The sequence below is a fragment of the Schistocerca americana genome, chromosome X, assembly GCF_021461395.2.
Source record: "Schistocerca americana isolate TAMUIC-IGC-003095 chromosome X, iqSchAmer2.1, whole genome shotgun sequence".
Classification (NCBI taxonomy): Eukaryota; Metazoa; Arthropoda; class Insecta; order Orthoptera; family Acrididae; genus Schistocerca; species Schistocerca americana.
Window position 1 is genome coordinate 118,566,144 of NC_060130.1, and position 22,806 is coordinate 118,588,949.

The 22,806-nt window shown below is 45.4% G+C and overlaps 1 protein-coding gene across 2 annotated transcripts in view; it reads left to right on the top strand.

The window, feature by feature from the left end:
* The window catches only part of LOC124555182, an 88,272-nt gene that overhangs the window by 64,604 nt on the left and 862 nt on the right, over positions 1-22,806 (top strand). The window contains exon 7 of one of the 2 annotated variants that reach the window (XM_047129015.1): positions 12,084-12,153. The exons of the other annotated variant lie outside the window; for it this stretch is intronic. Coding sequence (XP_046984971.1) covers positions 12,084-12,153 — 70 coding nt within the window. The remainder of the gene's footprint in view (positions 1-12,083; positions 12,154-22,806) is intronic. 2 annotated transcript variants of the gene reach the window in all.

Genomic DNA, 22,806 nt, shown 5'->3' on the forward strand with positions numbered 1-22,806 from the left:
CATGACGAACATTATTTAGGAAAATAGTACATGTAAAAGAATGCATCGTTGAGTAGTAGTGAAGGAATAAACAAACAAAATGCAAATTATGTCATTGAACGTTGGTAAACTGAACATCCCATTAACTAAACCAGTTGGGATGACATACATGTTGAAGGTTTTTGAACAATGTGAACTTGGACCATCATGGAGTATTACAAATATGCAAGGGGTGTACCCCTTATTAAGGTTTACTCAGTTATTTGAAATGATTATTAGTGGGAAGTTAAATGTGTGTAGGCCATGGTTATTGTCCTTATGTACACAGTCATTGTCAAAAAGTACTTCATGGCATTCCCAGAATTCAAATTTTGTTTCCGTTGGTAGTTAGTACACTTGTGCAATATAAATGTGGTGGTGAGTGGGGAAGAAATGGCAGATTTCTGTAACAGAATGTCAATTCAATGTCTAGGAAGAATTGAAAGGGCTCTACACAGTCCATTAGGATTATTACAGTGTATTTGAACAGTGCAAGGCTGCTGTAGAATAATTTGAGATGTTGAAGTTGTACTCTTCATTTAAAGATAATGGAAGAAATCTTGGTGTGTTAATATTGTCATAGTAATTTATCCCCAAACAACCGTTGGCAAACTGCAGAACACTTTTTTTGAGTTTCTAGATGCAGTCACCAAGCCGGTCAAACAATGGCCCAATGCTCTTTTCACAGACAAGTCCTGATTTGGTTGGGAGAGTGATTCTCAACGGATTCATATCTGGTGGGAATGTGGAACAAGATTTCGAGACCCAAACATTTGGGAAAGAGACCAGTATCTAGGAGGATCCCTAATGGTGTGGGCAGGGATTATATTGAACACTCGAACACCTCTTCATGAGATTGTATGGGTGGATTGCCAAGATTTAACTACTGTCAGGTATCATGAACAGATCTTTGGACCTTGTGTGCGGCTGTTGCAAGGTGCTGTGGGCCCATACTTTGTACTGATGGACAGTAATGCTAGACATCATAGAGCACAGGTGGCTGATATTTTCTTGGAAACAGAAGGCATTGCACATATGGCACGGCTTGCTCGCTCTCCCAATTTGAATCCCATAGAGCATGGCTGGGATGCACTAGGGAGATCGGTTGCATCACGTCAGTATATACCAACTACTCTCCACAGCAGACTGACCCCAAAAAAGTGTCAAATGCAGGAAAGTGTAAAATACGGGAAAGCATAGGAAACACAAGAAGCAAAAATAAATAAATTACACTTACTGTCATTCTCTTTGTATTGTTCAAAATATGAAATTAAAATAATTTAACCCTTTTAGTGCCAAATACGATCTGATCGTGATCCAGATTTTCGGCGAAAAATGCCAGTAACGATCTGATCGTGATGCCTTTCTCATTCATTTTTTCCGCACTTGAAGGCAAAGTTGTTAGTATTTCCTATCAAAATGAGAAAGGCATCACGATCAGATCGTTACTGGCATTTTTCGCCGAAAATCTGGATCACGATCAGATCGTATTTGGCACTAAAAGGGTTAAATTTTGCCTATTCAATAAAATCTACAACGTGTACAACTTTGCTTCCGCCGTTTGCCAATAGGTGCCGACAGTGGTAAGTAGTAGTCGAAAGAAACAGATCGCAGACGTCAGGCAGTTAGCTTGGACCTCGGTCAATATAACCTCATTCAAACATTAGTCGATTTGTGTCTGCATCATAAAGTTGTTCTTGATTGAAAATGTCGGTTTATGAGCCTAATTCTTGTTATTTGCAGGAGGTGTTACTGTTTTGTTTCAATATGAAGGAAACAGCAGCTAGGTCTCATCGAATGCTCTCAAGTATGTATGGTAAGGACACTATTAGTGAAAGAACGTGTCGTGAGTGGTTTCAACGCTTCAGGAATGGTGATTTTAACGTCGTAGCTGGCATAGTGGTGGAAGAGAGACGGTTTTCGAAGCTGCAGAACTGGAGACATTGTCAAGTGAAGACTCTTGTCAAACTCGAGAAGAATTGGCACAATTAGTGGGAGTGACACAGCAAGCCATTTCGAAACGTCTCAAGGCTATGGGCATGATTCAGAAAGAAGGAACTTGGATCCCGTGTGAGCTGAAACCAAGAGATGTTGAACAGCATTTGTGTGTATGTGAACAGTTGGTTCAGAGGCAAAAATGAAAGGGATTTGTGCATTGCATTGTGACCGGGGATGAAAAATGGGTTCATTACGATAACCCTAAATGCAAAAAATCATGGGGATATCTTGGCCATGCTTCCACTTCGACGGCCAAACCGAATATTCACGGCTCCAAGCTCATACTCTGCATTTGGTGGGACCTGCTTGGCATAATATACTATGAGGTGTTAAAACCAAGTGAAACAATCACAAGTCCCCCCTGCGGGTCCACGGGTTAGAATTGGCCTGCGGTATTCCTGCCTGTCGTAAGAGGCGACTAAAAGGAGTCTCACATGTTTTGGCCTTTATGTGTTGGTCCCCTGTAGGGTTTGACTTCCATTCTTCAAAATTTTTCTGAAGAGCAAGCCAATTGGGGAAGGGTGCCTTACAGTGTCTATAGTGCATTGAAATCTTTAGCACCCTTTCTCATTGTTGCATTGCAGCCCTGCTCATTCTCCATCTCTTGAGTGGGGATACCTTCCTGGCTGCAGTTTCCCCCCATGCGCTGTGCAGTGTTGCTTTCTGCACTAGACGACGACCCTGGACTCCTTTACACCTGACATCCAGCACGATAGCCAGCCTGTTGTGGTGAGGCCACCATGTACCCTGTTGGTTGTGCTCCCCACATATGCCAAGAAATAGAGGCCTATCTCCCTGGGGCATCGGGATTCCTGGCAATGGCCATCCTGCTACTTGGCCCTTGCTGAGGCTGGGTGGCACCTGTGGGGAGGGCTCTTGATCGAAGTGGGTGGCATCAGGGCGGATGACCTGCAATGAAGCGTAGCACATCATCTCTTGCTAGTGGCCAGCCACCAGCAGTCTCTAAGTGTTCCAGGGCTCAATTCAACACGCAGAAGTACAACCCCAAATTGTCCCCCTCCCTGGCCACACCATGGGATGAGCGAAAGGCTAAGGATGACAGCGAGACTTACTCACCCTGGCACCTGGTTTATACGAGAGCTGATGGGGAGTCTTTCACGACAATGAAGCCTCAGTTCTTTGTGAAGCATTTAGAGGACAAGTTTGGGGAGGTGGAAGTCTTGTCCAAAATGTGCCCTGCGGCAGTTTTGATAAAAACAGCATCCTCCTCCCAGTCACGGACATTACTCGCTTGTGACAGGTTGGGGGATGTTTCTGCTACCATCACGCCACATAAGAGCTTAAATATGGTCCAGGGGGACCTTCTTTTGCAGTCTGATGAAGAGCTGCGTGCCAGTTTGGAGCGGTGAGGTGTTCATTTCGTCTGGTGCCTTCATCGGGGTCCGAGGGATAATCAGGTTGCTACCAGTGCCTTCATCTTGGCCTCTGAGGGTGATACATTGCCTGAGAAGGTCAAGGCTGCAACATCAAGCCCTATATCCCTCTCCCAATGCAGTGCTTTAAGTTTGGCCATATGTCTTCTCGCTGTATTTCCAGCCTCACATGTCGAGATTGCAGACACCCATCACATCCCAATACTCCATGTGCCCTGCCTCCCATCTGTGTCATCTGAGGAGAGCATCATTCACCTTGCTCGCCAGACTGCAGGATTTTACAAAAAGAAAGAAAAGTCATGGAGTACAAGACCCTGGACCGACTGACCTACACTGAGGCTAAGAGGAAATTTGAACGACTCCGTCCTGTGCGAATGACTTCCTCTTACCATGGGGGCACTACCCTCCCTGTTGTTCCTGCACCACCTACTTCGGGAGCACCCCCCACCCCCCCCAACCAACCATCGGGGATGTCTGTCCCACTTCTGAGCCGGAGAAGCATACTTCTTCTTCGGCTCCTCTCGCTAGGAAGGGGTCCCTTGGGTCACTCCCTTCCCAGGTTCTTCCAAGTGTTACAGCTGGCACCCACCAGTGACTGAAGCAACCACTGGTAGCTGGTAGTAGGGCTTCACAGTCCTCCTCAGTCCCTGAGACTGAATCAGTGAAGCCCTCTCAGCGGGACAAACCTAAGGGGCAGTGAGAGAAACAAAAAATTCAAAAGACCCCCAAGAGCCGAGGCACTGCGGTGGCACCCACATCACTGCTACCTACAAGCTCTGTCTCTGAGGATGAGGTGGAGATTCTGGTGTCCACTGAGGACCTAGATCTCACTGGACCCTCAGACGCAATAGATAGAAACTGCTCAGGCAATAAGTCGGTGGCAGCAGGTGACCCTGAGGCATAAACTGCCTCATTGAATGTTCAGTGCTTTCAGAGCCTCACAATCCTATTATTCTCCAGTGGAATTGCGGTAGTTTTTTCCACCACCTTGCTGTGCTCCGACAAATTATCAGCCTTCACCCTTTCTTCTGCATTGCTCGGCAGGAAACTTGGTTTCTGGCGGTGTGAACCCCCGCCCTCCGTGGATATCGGGGTTGTTATATGAATCAAGCAGCTTATGAGAGGGTATCTGGTGGAGTCTGCGTCTACGTCCTTAACTCTTTTTACAGCATGTGTGTCCCTCTTCAAACACCTTTAGAGGCTGTCACTGTTAGGGTGTGGACACCTCGGGCTGTTACTGCCTGCAGTCTCTATCTTCCACCAGATGGGATGTCCCACAGCATGTATTGGCTGTGCTGATAGCCCAACTGCTGCCACCTTTTCTGTTACTGGGTGACTTCAATGCCCATAATCCTTTGTGGGGTGGACTGGTGGCAATAGGCCGAGGCACTGTCGTTGAGCAAGTGCTGGCACAGCTCGACCTTTCTCTCTTAAATAACGGTGCCTCCACACATTTCAGTGTGGCTCATGGCACACTCAGCCATCGACCTTTTGGTCTGCAGCCCTGGCATTTTACCATTCGTCCTCTGGCATGTGCATGACAACTTGTGTGGTAGTGACCACTTTCCGATCTTTCTGTCACTGCCACGGTGTCACTCTTCTAGGTGCCTCCCAATATGGGCTTTGAATAAGGCTGATTGGGACTCGTTCACCTCCATTGTCACTATTGAGCCTCTTTCTCATGCCACCATTGATGTGGTGGTTCACAGAGTCACCACTGGCATTATTTTTGCAGCGGAATCTGAAATTCCCCATTCCTGTGGGTCCCCTCGGCGGAGGACTGTGCCTTGGTGGTCACCAGAGATCACTGCAAGTTGCTCGAATGCATGGCGAGCCAGAGACTGAGTTGGCTGCTTGAGTCTCGGGGCCTTCTGGCACCGTCCCAGGGTGGGTTCCTTAAGGGCCGCTCTGCCACCGATAGTCTGGTGTGCCTGGAGTCTGCTATCCGTACGGCCCTTGCCCGCTGTCAGCATCTGGTTGCCATCTTTTTTGACATGCGGAAGGCATACGATACAACATGGCGACATTGTATCCTCACCACACTTCATGAGTGGGGTCTTAGGGGCCAGCTTACAGTTTTTATTCAAAATTTTCTGTTGCTCCAATTCTTCCACATGCAAGTTGGTGCCTCCCACAGTTCCTCCCAAGCCGAGGAGAATGGGGTCCTGCAAGGCTCTGTCTTTGAGTGTCAGCCTCTTTTTAGTTGCTATGAATGGGCTTGCTGCAGCTGTGGGAATGTCCGTATTGGCTTCTTTGTATGCTGGTGACTTTTACCTGTACTATAGTTCCACTGGCATTGTGGTTGCTGAATGGCAGATATCATGCAGCTTCCAGTTTCTGGCCACCCAGACTTGTCGTGCAGTTCTGCTGGTGTCGCACTGTTCACCCTGAGCCATGGCTTTATCTTGACGGCGAACCTCTTGCTGTGGTGGAGACACATTGGTTTTTGGGATTGCTTTTTGATGCCCAGCTGACTTGGCTCCCTCATATTCGGAAGCTTAAACAAACGTGCTGGTGGCATCTTAATGCTCTACGTTGCTTGGGTCACACCAGCTGGGTGCCGATCGGTCTACCCTCCTACGACTTTATCAGACGTTGATTCAGTCCCGTCTCAATTATGGGAGCCTGGCTTACGGCTCGGCATCGCTTTCCGCATTGCAGTTGCTTGACCCCATACTTCTCTGCGGGATCTGACTCGCAACCGGCGCTTTCCGTACAAGCCCTGTAAACAACGTCCTTGCGGAGCTTGGTGTCCCTCCATTGCGGATCCGATGCCAACGACTACTAGCCAGTTATGCTGGACATGTTTGTAACTTGCTCGGGCATCCAAATTACCATCTCTTGTTCCCCAACTCGTTCGTCCATTTTCCAGAACGACCGCCCCAGTTAGGGTGTACAATTGCGGTTCACATCCAGGCTCTTCCCTCTGGGCTTGAGTTTTCCCCTCTCCCACCTCTTTGCTGGGACTATCTACGCCTACCCTCGTGGTGTGTGGCCCGCCCTTGCCTTCAGCTGGATTTGGCACAAGGCCCGAAAGACTCAGTCCCTCCTGAGTCCCTCTGCTGATGCTTTCTTTCCATCCTTGCCATGTTTCCCGGCTCTGCTGTAGAGTATACCAATGGTTCGATGGTTGCTGGTAGACTTGGATATGTTTTTACTCTTGGGGAACAATCTGAACAATGCTCATTGCCAGATGGCTGCAGTATTCCCACTGCAGAGCTCATCGCCATCCTTCACGCCCTAGGGTATATCCGCTCCTGCTCAGGTGAGTCCTTCGTTATCTGTAGTGACTCCCTGAGCGGCTTATGAGCTATCGACCAGTGTTTTCCTCACTCTCGTCTGGTCATGGCTATCCAGGAGTCCCTCCATACTCTTGACCGTTCCGGCCTCTCCATCGTCTTTGTGTGGACACGGGTCATGTCGGCATCCCGAGTAATGAATGGGTTGACATGCTGGCCAAACAGATTGTTGATGCACTGGCCCTGGAGATTGGTCTTTCGGAGTGTGATCTCCAGTCAGTTTTGCGGCAGAAGGTCCTTGGTACCTGGAGTGATGAATGGCGCACCCTGCCTTCATACAACAAACTTCGAGTCATCAAGGAGACTACCAGTGTGTGGCGGTCCTCCTTGCAGGCCTCTCGCAAGGACTCCGTTGTACTCTGCCAGCTACGCATTGGCCACACCTGGCTGATGCACGTTATTTATTGCGCCGCGAGGACCCACCTATCTGTTGCTGTGGTTCAGTGTTGACAGTGGTCCACATTTTGTTGAACTGTCCGCTTTTAACTGCACTCAGGCAGACGTTTGCACTTCCTGATACGCTCCCTGCTCTTTTAAAGGATGACGCTGCAATGATAGGCTTAGTTTTGAGTTTTATTCAAGCAGGGGGCTTTTATGGCTCAATCTGAGGGTTTGTCCCTTTTGTGTGTTGCGTCTGGCCTGTGGCCTATGGTTTTAGATTGGGTTTTTTAGTGTGTCTCTTGGGGGTTGGCTTTTCCTTTTATTGTTTCCATGGTCGGCCAACTACTGTACAACTGTGTGTGCTTTTAATTCCTTGTTTTCTGGTCTTTGTCTGTGTCTTTCTTGTTCTGTGTCATCCCTTGTTACCTCCCTTGCTTGTTTTTATTCGTTGTGGGTTTTCATGATCGTGGAACAAGGGACTGATGGCGTTTGTAGTCTGGTCCCTTCAACCCCCACAAACCAACCATCCAGCCATCACAGGTGCTCGTTATTGAACGCAATTAATGCGTTTGAGCAGAGCATTAAAAGACAAACAGCCGCAATACAGCAAGAAGCACGATAAAGTGATTTTGCAGCATGACAACGCTTGACCCCACTTTGCAAAAGAGGTAAAAACGTACTTGGAAACGTTAAAATGGGAAGTCCTACACCAGCCACCATATTCTCCAGACATTGCTCATCTGACTATCACCTGTTTAGATCAATGGCGCATGGCCTGGCTGACCAACACTTCCGATCTCATGAAGTTACAAATTGGATCGATTTGTGGATTGCTTCAAAAGATGAAAAATTTGTTGTGATGCGGGATTTGTAAACTGCCTGAAAGACGGGAGAAAGTAGTGGCCAGCAATGGAAAATACGTTGAATGATTCATTAAAGTCTCAAATGTTGGGGAGAAAATGGTGGAAGCAAAGGTGTACACCTTGTAACATAATTAATTATTTTTGTTTCTCTCTAACAGGAACTGGCTTGATTTCTCTCTTTTGTGTGTGGATTTAGTCTTTCATGAAACCACACTGGAAAGATATTCATGTTCTAATGTGAGACTTATAATTGATAATCACAGTAAAATTATAGTAAATAAAAGTTGTAGCACAATATTGGTTTAAACACTAAAGTTGGCAATCTTTGAAAATGAGAATAATAGGCATTAAATCTGCAGTTTATTTACAACTAGTAAGTTGCTCTGTTCAAGGACATCCTGGGTGTGAGAGAGAGAGAGAGAGAGAGAGAGAGAGAGAGAGAGAGAGAGAGGAAATTGGGATATTGATGTTACATAGCATCTTGAGGAGGACTGTTTACATCTGATGTCAGGGCAGACCAACATAAAACAGCACGCCTAGTACAGATTTGTGTATTTCGCACAGAAGTAACAATAATTCATTAAAGCCCATTGTAGAAATGGCTGTCTTCAAAATTGATGTTTATTTCTATAAGTGACACTGAAATTGAATTAAAACTGTTTTAATACAGTGCAATGAGCACTAAGAAGGTTGCTACTAGTCACTGTTGCTAGATAATGATTATCATTAAGGCAGTGACTCAGCATACTTTCCCACCCTTTCAAACACAGCGAACCTATAATACAGGTGGCCATGAACCAACATACAAACAATGAAAGCCTTGCTTACAGCACTAACGCTGTGTTACATGATCAATAACATTGCGTAAAGTCTGCATTTTTTTGCTTTGTTCCAAGGTTTACTTTGATTAGGAATCTGATGCACTTTCTGCAGAAATCAGTATGAAAATCAATGTTAAAGGTCTTGCTAATGTTAAAGAGAACTTAAGATGCGGGAAATGTTTTAACGTGGAATCGTTAATGATAGGAAAGTATTGTATTGAGAGAACAGGACTTCTGTTGGGACTGATAAAAACGACTGTAAAAAGCGGGAAAACATAAAATGCGGGAACATAAAAACGAGGTTTTACTACTACATAATATATATTCTGCAGTGTGTGTGTTGTTGTTAACACAGGGACTGGTCTCTTAAATTCATTTGTCATTTAATGTACATGAAGTTATAGCAGAGGTAGGTAAATAAGGAAATAATTAGATAAGAATATTGCAAGGAAAACCAGTCTAGTGAGTACTATACCGTATTTAAAGTGATGTAAGCAAAAGGTTGCATACATAAAAAGAAAAAAAAACCTTCAACTGAAGAAAATAAAATACTGTCATTATTTGTTGTACTTGCACTGGTAACCTACAAGGACCATTCAATAAATAATGCCCCAAATGCTTTTTACAGCCATTAATGTACATAGGAAAACATTCTTCTGATGCCTAAAATTTTATGTTTCTCGCCCACGTGTCCAAAATTTCGAACAATTCTGACAGCTGCCAGAGCTGTAATGAACTGTAAAAGTTGTCTACGTAAGGCTCTCGTTACAGGCAACACTGTAATTGAATTCTTGGTTGAGGAAAATGAAACTGTGGTGAACATCCATTAATGTTTGTGTGTAGTATGTGGTACTGATGTAGTTGATAGGAGTGTTGTTGGGCAGTGGGTAACGAGAGTCAAAGCATCAGTACATGCAGAAACTGAGCTCCATGATTGGCCAAATTTGTGTCATCCTGTTACAGACACTGCTCCCGACATGGTGAATTGTATGAGTGCCATTATTTATGCAGACAAGCACATTGCAACTCAACAATTGGCTCTACAGCTATCAGTGAGCATTGCACCTGCATGTGCAGTAATCGAGACTCTTGGGCTGTGTACTGAAGATGGGTTCCACAAATGCTTATGGCAGACCACAAGATTCAAAGAAAAGACATTTCATCTGAAATGTTAGAGCAGTTTGAGGCCAGTGGAGACGCATTTCTATCAGAGACTGTTACAGCTAAAGAAACCTGGGTGCATCAGTTTGAGCTGAAAACAAAAATGCAGTCACTTATGTGGCACCTCATGCATTCACAGAGAAAAGAGGAATTCAAGGCAGCTCCCTCTGCTGTATTATGAGAAATGCATAGAGAAGTTTTGAACATCCTGAGATATGCACTCTCATTTTCAGTCCATCCTTTCTAGACATGGATTATCCTCTGTAAAATCTCCATGGAAATGTTGGTACTGAAAGGCCCTTTTTAGTTGCTTGCAGTCATGGTCTTATTGCATTCATAACTCCAACAACAAAGAAGTTAATGACTTGCAGAAGAAATAGGGGATCAGGTCAGTGTAAAATATACAAAATTTGTCAAAGTGCAGTGAAGTTCTAGATATTGTAGAATGTCATCATGGGAGAAAGTAGCATTGTTTTGCGGTTTTTAGTGGGATTTGTAGAATAGGTTGGTATGTTAGAGTTTGGGTACACATTTGTGAGTGATATGATTTATGCATGTAGGAGTATTAATAATCTCCGTTAAAACTCTACCCTTGATAGTGCCAGGTGCTCATAAACTTTTATGACAAATAAGGTAAATTGTCCTCACTTCCCTTTCAATTTAAAAATTATTCAAGAGGTGTGAATAATTTTAATGAATAGAAAAACTTTGGTGTAGTATTAGAGCAAGTGCTGATTGTGTGTTTATCAAAATTAGAAACTCTAATATTAGTTTCATTAACATTACACAGTTTGGGCAATGTGCTTCAATCTCCTGTGTTTATCAAGCCCAATAGTACAGGAGTAAGACACTGGACTCATAATCAGGACAGTGCTTAAAATCAATTTCCAAATTGTTTTTCTGTAGTTCACCTAAATCACTTGAAACAAATGCCAGGATGGTCCCTTTCAAAAGGATGTAGCTGATTACTTCCCCTTCCAAGCTCGTGCTCCATCTCCAGTGACCTCATCATCACTTAATTAGGACAGTTTAATTTCCATGATGTTCCTGGAAACATAAAATAAATATATTTAATTTGTTATTGAGTACTGAAATAGCTGACCACACAGTGTGTATTTGCTGGCCTTTGGCATTGGGTCCATAATTGGACTGGCAGTTCAGTTTATCTTTGTAGGGATTTTGTTAGGCTACACTTAAAAGCAGATAAAATGTGCATGTTGTAAGGGACAGATGAAAAATCTCTTGCCCCCAAGTAATAATGCAGTGATGATATCTGTAGTCATGTGAGTGACATCATGCCCTGTCATGGACAGTTTAATCTACGTTAATGAGTTTTGATTGTTTTAGTTGTGTCAGTTGCTAAAAAGGAAGTTACAAGTAATGGTTCTCTTTTGCTTTGATGGCAGAGCATTTATTCTTTAGATGTGATTCAATCTCTTTTGAAGGTATCTTATGGCTACATGATTTTCTTCACAGGCATCATTGATATGATTGTATAGAACTGTTAGAATGAACATCTGAGCTTGGTATTTTGTGCTGTCGGGCAAAATGGTTATGCAACTATTCAGAAAAATTTTGATTTCCTACCACTTAGCTTCTACACATGGAACGCTAAAACTTTGTAGGTAAGGAATGATCACAGAAAGGATGCCTACAGTGGTGGACAACCTATTTTGCCACGTTTGAACGCTGTACAACTAGATGTAAAAATGTCACTATATACAACAATGAGTTACTATTCTAGAAACTGCTACATTCATTCCACAAACTTCTTATGACAATGCGTGTGTCATTGTTTTAGCAGTTAGAAACTGTAAAAAAATTTATTCATGTCATTTTTATAGATTTTGATATGAACTATTTTACACACTTTTAGCTGTTGTTAACCAGTGCTTTTCTGGGGCAGACTGTATAACTTCTCATGCTGTTGTATGTTGAAATTAACATTTTCTGTTGGGTTTCAGTTTGTGTTTTATTCTCCCATTTCCAGTCGCATGAGCTTTTAATGGCAGATAAGTAGTGATAATGTTTTGAAATATCTTACCAGTTTCCATTCTGTAGTTATGCTCATAGCATGATACTCTTTTGATTGTAAAATTGTAATCAACTGTAGTATGGGTAGTTCAATAATTAATGATTCCTTTTTAGGTGGTATGATGGGTTTTCCATTTATTGTATTGGTGAGGATGGAAGAGTAATAAAACATATTGTTGATAAGGTATGTACAAAGTAGTCTAGTGTTGTTTATCAACAACTTTTGTGATTACTATCTCGTCTGGTAACTAGCAACATTAAATTGTGTAGCATGTTATAGAAGAGGAGAAAACTAGAATAGCATGAAAAAGAGTGATCATAGGTTTCCTACAAAAATTTATTCACAATGTATTCATGTAGCTGGCACTGAATATAGTTTGAAATGTTTTAACAAATTGATCATTATACATTTTGTTAGTTGGCTAAAACTTAAACAAATTGATTGTAAACTTGACAAAAATGGGACTCTTTTCAGGATAAAAGTACACCTTACTTTATTGATTTTGTGTGTGTGTGTGTGTGTGTGTGTGTGTGTGGGTAAACTGCATCATCACCAGATCACTCTCACTCAAGTGTCAGGCTTCTCATATGACCTTGTTGTTCATCCATTCAGATGAAATCAACACCCCCTGCGGGTCCGGGGGTTAGAATAGGCCTGAGGTTTTCCTGCCTGTCGTAAGAGGCGACTAAAAGGAGTCCATCCCCCTCAAGGGGGTAGTTAGCGCCTGCGTCCGAAGACGGACGGTCCCACGACCTATATTTGTGGTCTTTTTGGTTTTTTACTTCTCGTTTCTTCCTTCTTTGGTTGGTTCCTTTCTTTGTTCTTCTCCATCTCACTGTCTTCCTTACTCTTTCCCTTGCCTTCTTCTCCTTGCCTTCTCTGGTCTCCGCTTCGGCGTTTGAGTCAGTCTGTCCTCTCTCTCTTCCTTTTCCTCTTCTTCCTTCCTCCCTGTGCGCGCCTGAAGGGCGACCCACACGTTCGCACGCGTAGCCGGTGACGGGGTAACGCGTAATTCCCCGCCCTGGGTAGACAAGTAAGGCACGCACGTACCCCCTGGTAAAGGCCAGGCCCAGGGAGGGGTGATTGCCTGAGCTGATACCTTCTGACCATGCCGATTGGTCCCTCCGTCTGTTTCTCGGGAGGTGTGACCTGAGGTGTAAACATTCACCTAAGGCGGGAGTGCCCTCTGAGAGGGTCCCCATAAGGAAGGAGCGCGCCATCGGAGACGCTGGCAATCATGGGGGATTCCTCCGCAATGGATTTCACTCCATCTCTCTCGACTTCTGCCCAAAAACGGAAACATGACCAGCCACCAGTGACACCAGTACTACCGCCTGCCCCACAGTTCCTCGTCGTTTCTCGATCTGAGGACGGAAAGGATTTTTCCTCTGTCAACCCTTTCGTTATCCAGAAGGGCATAGATGCCATAGCCGGTACTGTTAAGTATTGTACGAGGTTGCGTAATGGTACCTTGTTACTCGAAACTGAGAGCGCCTTTCAAGCATAGAAACTGCTTCGAGCCACACTCCTGTACACGTTCCCTGTCCGGGTGGAGGCTCACCGAACTTTAAATTCGTCTCGTGGTGTGGTCTATACTAGATCCCTCGACGGATTGACTGACAAGGAGATTCAGTCTTTCCTCGCTGAGCAGGGCGTGATAGCTGTCCATAGGGTCATGAAAAACGTCAACAATGACCTTGTACCAACCCGGACACTTTTCTTGACCTTTAATAGTGTTAAGCTGCCATCGCGCATCAAAGTGGGCTACGAGGTTATTTCTGTTCGCCCCTATGTCCCGACACCTACGCGCTGCTACCAGTGTCAGCGTTTCAATCACACTCGACAGTCTCGTTCCAATGCGGCTAAATGTGTCACTTGTGGCAGGGATGCCCATGAGGGTGACTGTCCACCTCCGTCTCCTCGTTGTGTGAACTGTCAGAGTGACCATGCAGCATCCTCCCGCGACTGTCCCGTCTATAAGGAAGAACGCTGTATCCAAGAAATTCGGGTCAAAGAGAAAGTGTCCACCTCGGCTGCTCGCAAGCTATTGGCTAGTAGGAAGCCCACACTGCTCCCAGCGGGGAAATACAGTACTGCCCTCGCCTCTCCTCAGACTACCAGGGAGGTGGCAACCAAGACATGCGATCTGACCTTCAGCAGCACGGTCGTCCGTTCGGCCAGTGCTAAGATCGCGCGGTCGACGTCTCCTCTTCCTCCCATCACCCCACAGACACCAGCCCCTTCATCAGCTTCTGCTAAGACGAAGACCCAGAAGTCAGATGCACGGGCCTTCAAGAAGGAACCGTCCCGTGCAGACTTCCTACGTACCTCGACCTCCCAGCCATCGACCGGTACTTCCACCAAACGACCTTCCAAGAAGGCTCATAGGAAGCACAGTTCTCCTTCTCCGCCACGGCGCGTTTCTTCTCCTGCACCACCCAGCGGTTGCTGCCCCAGGCCGTCATCCATTTCGCCTGGCCGCACCGCTGGTAGCCGAACATCTGGCCGTTCACCAGTGGAGGAAGCTCCCCCTCCCGGCCATCTTACCAAGATGGCCGATGAACCTATAGAACCAATGGACGATGACTGTCCGCCTACTGATAGCGGCGGCAGTGCTCGCTCGAAGCCAGGCCCTCAGCGGCCTTCGAGGTGACCCCTTCTCTCATCTTCCTTTTCTTCTTATGATGGCACTTATTCACTGGAATATTCGCAGCATTCGCTCCAACCAAGAGGACTTGAAGTTGCTGCTCCGTTTGCACCGTCCGCTCGTCGTAGCCCTCCAGGAAACAAAGCTACGCCCATGCGATCAAATTGCCTTGGCACACTACACCTCTGTGCGTTTTGACCTACCCTCTGTGGTAGGTATCCCGGCTCATGGAGGGGTTATGTTGCTGGTCCAGGATGATATTTACTACGATCCCATCACGTTGCACACCGGCCTGCAGGCAGTTGCCATCCGAATTACTCTCCCCACTCTTACATTTTCCATTTGTACCGTTTACACTCCAACGTTGTCTGCCGTTACCAGGGCAGACATGATGCAAATTATTGCTCAGCTATCTGCACCATTTTTGTTAACTGGAGACTTCAATGCCCACCATCCCCTTTGGGGCTCTCCAGCATCCTGCCCGAGACGCTCCCTGTTAGCAGACCTTTTCAACCAGCTCAATCTTGTCTGCCTCAGTACTGGCGACCCTACTTTTCTTTCGGACACATCTCACACCTATTCCCATTTAGACCTCTCTATATGTACTACCCAACTTGCACGCTGGTTTGAGTGGTATGCACTTTCTGATACATATTCGAGCGACCACTTCCCGTGTGTTATCCATCTCCTGCAGCATACCCCCTCTCCGTGCTCATCTAGTTGGACCATCTCCAAAGCAGACTGGGGTCTCTTCTCTTCCAGGGCGACCTTTCAGGATCAAACCTTCACAAGCTGCGATCGGCAGGTCGCACACCTCACGGAAGTCATTCTCACTGCTGCTGAATATTCCATCCCTCACCCTACTTCTTCTCCACGTCGCGTACCGGTCCCCTGGTGGACCGCAGCACGTAGAGACGCTTTACGTGCTCGTCGACGAGCTTTACGCACCTTGAAACGCCACCCTACAGTGGCGAATTGTATCAATTATAAACGATTACGTGCACAGTGTCGTCATATTATTAAAGAAAGCAAGAAAGCCAGCTGGGCTGCTTTCACAAGCACCTTCAACAGTTTTACTACTCCTTCTGTTGTCTGGGGTAGCCTGCGCCGGCTATCTGGCACTAAGGTCCACTCACCAGTTTCTGGCTTTACGGTCGCGAATGACGTCTTTGTGGCCCCTGAGGATGTATCTAATGCCTTCGGCCGCTTTTTCGCAGAGGTTTCGAGCTCCGCTCATTACCACCCTGCCTTCCTTCCCTGCAAACAGGCAGAGGAGGCTAGGCCACCTAACTTCCGCTCCTCGAATCGTGAAAGTTATAATGCCCCATTCACCATGCGGGAACTCGAAAACGCACTTGCCCGGTCACGGTCCTCTGCTCCAGGGCCTGATTCTATTCATATTCAGATGCTGAAGAACCTTTCTCCTGCGGGTAAAGGTTTTCTTCTTCGTACTTACAATCGCATCTGGATTGAGGGACATGTTCCCTCATGCTGGCGCGAGTCTATTGTTGTCCCGATCCCTAAGCCGGGGAAGGACAATCACTTGCCTTCCAGTTATCGACCCATCTCGCTTACCAGCTGTGTCTGTAAAGTGATGGAGCGAATGGTTAACTCTCGTTTGGTTTGGCTGCTCGAGTCTCGACACCTACTTACCAATGTACAATGCGGATTTCGTAGGCGCCGCTCTGCTGTTGACCATCTGGTTACCTTGTCGACCTTCATTATGAATAACTTCTTGCGGAAGCGCCCGACTGCGGCTGTGTTCTTTGATTTGGAGAAGGCTTACGACACCTGTTGGAGGGCGGGCATTCTCCGCACCATGCATACATGGGGCCTTCGTGGTCGCCTCCCTCTTTTTTATTCGTTCCTTTTTAATGGATCAACAGTTCAGGGTACGTGTGGGTTCTGTCCTGTCAGACACCTTTCGCCAGGAGAATAGGGTGCCACAGGGCTCAGCTTTGAGCGTCGCTCTCTTCGCCATAGCGATCAATCCAATAATGGATTGCCTCCCAGCTGATGTATCAGGCTCCGTTTTCTTGGACGATTTTACCATCTATTGCAGCGCACAGCGTACATGTTTCCTGGAGCGCTGTCTTCAGCGTTCTCTTGACCGTCTTTACTCCTGGAGTGTCGCCAATGGCTTCTGTTTTTCTGCCGAGAAGACGGTCTGTATTAACTTCTGGCGCTACAAAGAGTTTCTCCCACCGTCCTTATGACTCGGTCCCGTTGCTCTCCCATTCGTGGAGACAACAAAATTTTTAGGTCTTACATTTGACAGGAAACTTAGCTGGTCTCCACATGTCATATTTGGCTGCCCGTTGTACCCGTTCTCTAAATGTCCTCCGTGTTCTCAGTGGTATGTCTTGGGGAGCGGATCGAACCGTCCTACTTCGCCTATATCGGTCGATCGTCCGCTCCAAGCTGGATTATGGGAGCTTTGTATACTCCTCTGCACGGCCATCCATCTTACGCCGCCTCAACTCCATACAACATCGGGGTTTACGACTTGCGATCGGAGCCTTTTATACTAGTCCCGTTGAGAGTCTTCATGCTGACGCTGGTGAATTGCCACTCACCTACCGCCGCGATATACTGCTTTGTCGGTATGCCTGTCGGCTACTGGCAATGCCCGACCACCCGTCTTATCGTTCCTTTTTTGACGATTCTCTTGACCGTCAATACGGGTTGTATGTCTCTGCCCTGCTACCCCCTGGAGTTCGCTTTCGTCACCTCCTCAACACCTTAATTTTTCACTCCCTGCAACCTTTCGAGTGGGGGAGAGCCACACGCCACCTTGGCTCCAGGCTCAGGTTCGCGTTCACCTTGACCTCAGCTCGCTCCCAAAGGAGGTTACCCCCGGTTCGGTCTACCACTCCCGTTTTGTCGAACTTTGTTCGAAGTTCATTAACATGACCTTCATTTATACAGATGGCTCTAAGACCAATGACGGAGTCGGGTGTTCTTTTATTGTCGGGGCACAAAGTTTCAAATACCGGCTCCATGGCCATTGTTCGGTCTTCACAGCTGAGCTCTTTGCCCTCTACCAGGCTGTTCTTTACATCTGCCGCCACCGACATTCTGCTTATGTCATCTGCTCCGATTCCCTGAGCGCCATCCAGAGCCTCAGTGATCCGTACCCGGTTCACCCTTTCGTGCACCGGATCCAACACTCTCTTCAGCAGCTGGTGGACGTCGGTTCTCCGGTTAGCTTTATGTGGGTTCCTGGCCATGTCGGTATCCCTGGGAACGAAGCTGCAGATGCCGCGGCCAAGGCTGCGGTCCTCCAGCCTCGGACAGCTTCTTGTTGTGTCCCTTCGTCAGATTGTAGCAGGGTCATTTGTCGGCGCATTTTATCGCTGTGGCATGTTGAATGGGCTGCACTTACAGACAACAAGCTTCGGGCCTTGAAACCTCTTCCCGCCGCTTGGACGTCCTCCGCGCGACGCGTGTGTGACAAAAGAAGTAAATTGGAACATACACTGCCTAAAAAAAATGAAGTAGCCGGAAGACATGATCAGATGTCAATGTATCTTTGTTTCCTTCATGATGAACCATACCATTTGAACTAGACAATTAGAATTACCATTCTCTCTGACAGAGAGAACAGGCACCAGAGTGCATTAGGGTTGTTCAGATATGTGTGAATTCCTAAGGGACCAAACTGCTGAGGTCATCGGTCCCTTGTCTTACACACTACTTAAACTAATTTATGCTAAGAACACACACAGCCATGCCCGAGGGAGCACTTGAACTCCCGGAGGGAGGGGGCGCGCAATTCGTGACTTAGCACCTCAAACCTCGCGGCGGTTGTTCATGTTTGGTGTTATTACCAGTATTGGTAGGGAGTGTAAAGGGCATGATCACTGTCTGATGGTGAGTGATCATAGTGAAGGACATGGAGGTGCTGTGTACTTGTGTGGGACCATCATCAGCACCTGATACAGCCTGGAGTAGGCCTCATTGTGAGTCTCCATTTGGCCAGCTGGTCGAATCCTGCAATATCCAGATTTGTGGGGCATTCAGATGTGACAGTGGTATGATGTTGGACTGCATGGGAATTGGAGCAGGCGTAATTGGTGTCAAGGTTCCAATTGGTCACGTCTCATTGCCACAAGGGAGGATCAGCATATTGTGCACTAAGCACATTGTTACCTGTTCATGCCATTTGATAACATTTCATAGCTTCCCTGCAACATTGTGTGTCATCCTGCTCCATTGGTCAGAGAAGTGGCTGTTGAACTAGGGAATTGCCATTTCGTGCGTAAGTTGCCATTAACACAACACCACAGATAGCTGCATTTGGAGTGGTACCTTGACCAGGAAGCATGGACTGTTCACGAATGGATGTACATTTTGTTTGGTGATGAATCTCGGTTCTGCATTTACCCTGGTGACCATTGTTGGTGAGTATGGTGGTGACCTGTGCATAGGTCCTGTTGTGGTTGGCAGGAGAGCCAACACCGTGTTACTAGAGGAGGCCGAAAGGCACGCGTTTTAGCTCACGCAGGCTGGCGTGAGGTCTGGAACAGGACAAGGAAATTAGAATTTAGAAAAACGGACGTAGCTGGTGGAATACTTAACTTTAATCCATTAATGATGAACGTTGTTCTTGACGGTACAGGATTCACAATATCAATAGTAACTGATAATGGTGCCTTGCTAGGTCGTAGCAAATTATGTAGCTGAAGGCTATGCTAAACTATCGTCTCGGCAAATGAGAACGTAAGTAGGCAGTGAACCATCGCTAGCAAAGTCGGCTGTACAACTGGGGCGAGTGCTAGGAAGTCTCTCTAGACCTGCTGTGTGGCGGCGCTCGGTCTGCAATCACTGATAGTGGCGACACGTGGGTCCGACGTATACTACCGGACCGCGGCCGATTTAAAGGCTACCACCTAGCAAGTGTGGTGTCTGGCGGTGACACCACATGTCCCATCCTTCCAGTGTTTTGGAGAATCACAGTGGTATTACTCCTGGCGTCATGATGTGAAGATCTGTCCGCTACAGTTTCATCATGAGTGGTAGTGATTGGGGGAACTTTGATGGCACAACAGTACAACTTGTGTCCTCACGTGTTACCTCTCGTGTGACATTATCCTCGTGGCACTTTTCAACAGGACAATGCTCATATGCTCGTGGCATGTGTGTGTATTAGCTGTCAGTGAGTTAATCCTTTAGCCAGTAGGACGCCCAATTGGTCCCTGATCAAGTGTGTGTGGAACACGCTCAGGGTGTCAACTCTATCCCCATGCCAGTATCTGGAATATCAAGGACCAGTTACAGCAGTTGTGGACCAGCTTACTTCAGGAGAGCATACAACAAATCATTGCATGCATCCAGGACAGAGAGGATGCAATACCTCACTGATAAGTGGGCTCATTCTGCCAAGTAAATTTGACTCGATATTGTAACCACTGAAATAATATCACATAGACTCTCAACACATGAATTTTCATTTCCCCTTCTGTATCTTCACATTTTGGTAGACATTTTAGTTCAAATGATAAGGTCCATCATGAAGGAAACAGCTGAAGGCAAAAGAGGGAAAATGAAAATGTTGGTCACAATTATAATAATGATTAATCAGTATGTGCATTTCATAGGCAAATTAAATCAGAACATTGTAGAGCCAAGCAACTGTATAGGAGGTTAGCAGTAGCTTTTAAAATGCCTTTGAGAGTGGTGACACCATCCTAATAATGGTTCTCCACGGAACTGAAGTATAATATCTGACTTGGCCTGGCAATAGCTTTGTGTATGGCACTGGAATGGATGGATGAATTTTTATGCAAATTGTGCCATTTGAAACGTTCGTTAGTTTTTGGTGGAGGAAATTGCAGTGTGCACCAACTTCTCTTCACTGCAGATATGAATGCCATACCACGTAAAATATTTTGAACAGAATAGCGAGCAATTAAGATGTAGCATTGTATAGCACCACAAATTATACAAAATAAGAAAATTAAATAATGGTTTTCTCTACATGTTTGCTACACATAGTGACATGGGTCTCTGCTACATACATGACAACTTCTTTCTCCATTGTGTTTCTGGACTAGCAGGATTTTAATTTGTAATACTGTACATATCTCATTTGTGTTCTTAACCTCAAATAATGTTTAAACAGTCACATGTATGAACTAGTTAATCACTTTATTGTACATTTAAGTAGACAAGAATATGAGTCTCCTTCCTTCCTTCCTTCCGTCTCTGTTGTTGGCAATCTGTCATATGTCTGAATTAAGTTAACTGAAAGATGATCTCTCTGACACAATAACTATAAGAAATGTACCTTGTAAGGACTTATACATTTTTCTCCAGTTCCATTTATTTTGCTTCTCTGATCCATAGTGATCCCACAGCCTGCCTAAGTTGTCTGTCTGACCACCTGGTTTGAGGTCATTCTGCGTTCAACTTTTTATTTCTTGGGCACCATTCAGTCAATACCTACATCCATTTTAGCCTTATTTACTACCCAGCTACAAATGTTTGTTGTTTCCTCCTTGGATGTATGTTCTGTTGTTCAAACAATGGAAAGCCCAGGATGGAATAACAATAATATTATGAAAAGGGTACATTGGTGCTCACCATATAGAGGAGACACACATGTGTGTCACTGAGATTCTCTGTCAGACATGCAGTAAGCTCCTCTGTAGCTTTCTCTGGCACTTATATTTCTCTCTCTCTCTCTCTTATTGATAAAGTTATGAAAGGACTGGCAGACTAGGTTAAGTATCTAACATGAACCGCTTTTAAAGCCCTTCATATCATACGAAACAGGAAATGTCATGGATTTTTTTATTTATTTTTTGTAAGAATACTATCAGGCATAAATCTTTGAGGAGGCAAATAGTGAGTCTTCAGTGAAATAGAGGGAGAGGGGATGAGGCACATTTCTGGTTTGTTACCTTAGTATTATTTGTTTCCATTTTGCAAACAAAAAAAATGAAATCATCTTAGTTACTTTAGGCTGAAATGTGTCTCCAAGGAAGTGGAATGCAAATGTTAGAATTTCTATACATGTAGAAACCTGTGAAATGAATATGTAAGTGGGCTGTAGAATGTTAAATTATTAGGTTGGTGCATAAGTTTGTTGCATTTTTGTTTTGAATGTTAGTGTTCTGGGTGCTGTGGGTTTATTTATCAATTGTCATTTTTATTTGTAGTTCACTGTTGCTGTTTGAGTTCACAAACTGTGATTTTGTCATTTGAAGATAGTGAGGGGAGCCGTGGAGAAATCTGAACATTTAGGAGTTATTCCTCTGTCTGAGCGCGACAGCAGCGGGGACAACTAGAGACATTTGAGTTGTGTATGAGGATAACATCATAGGACAGAGCATGGCAACAAAATGGTTTTCTTATTTTAAGGAGGATAGGATAGTTTTGTTAGTGACTCTTCGTGGTCAGGAAGATCTTCAGGGTTTGATGGAGATTGGTTAAATGCATTAATCCACAATGATCCATGTCACTGTACTCGAGAACTGGCAAGCGAATTGAACTGTGATCGTTCCACCATTGTGCAACATTTGAGTGCAGTGGGGAAGGTTCAAAAATTGGGTGTATGGGTACTGCATGCTCTAAACCAAAATCACAAAACTCAGCAGGCAGCCAAATGTGCATCTCTGCTTGCTAATCATTAATTGGCTTGTGAACAACACTGACCATTCCTATCCTGTATCATTGCTGGTGATGAGAAATGGTGTCTTTATGCTAACATAAGGAAAAGAAGGGAATTGTTGAGCCCAATCAAAGCAGCAACTCCTCATACAAAGACCTGCACACATCCACAAAAGATAATGTTATGCATCTGGTGGAACAGCAATGATGTGGTGTAATATGAATTGCTTCCCCAAGATCTAAAAATCACTGCTGATATTTATTGGTTAACAACTGAGACAGCTTGTAGATGCAATCCAAGAACAATGACCAGAAAGACTGCATGAAGTGACGTTCCTGCACCCACCCCCATTCTGCTAGACTTTCAAAAAACACTATACAGGAATTTAGTTGGGAAGTCATTCCATACTCACATGATCTTGAATGGTCAGGTTTTCACCTTTTGCATGCTCTATCGAACAACCTTCAAGGAACTTCCTTTCCAGATGAAAATGACTCCAAACATGACTCAAGAAGTCTCTCACCTCAAAACCATGTAATTTCTACAGTCACGGAATCAAGAAGTTACTCTACCA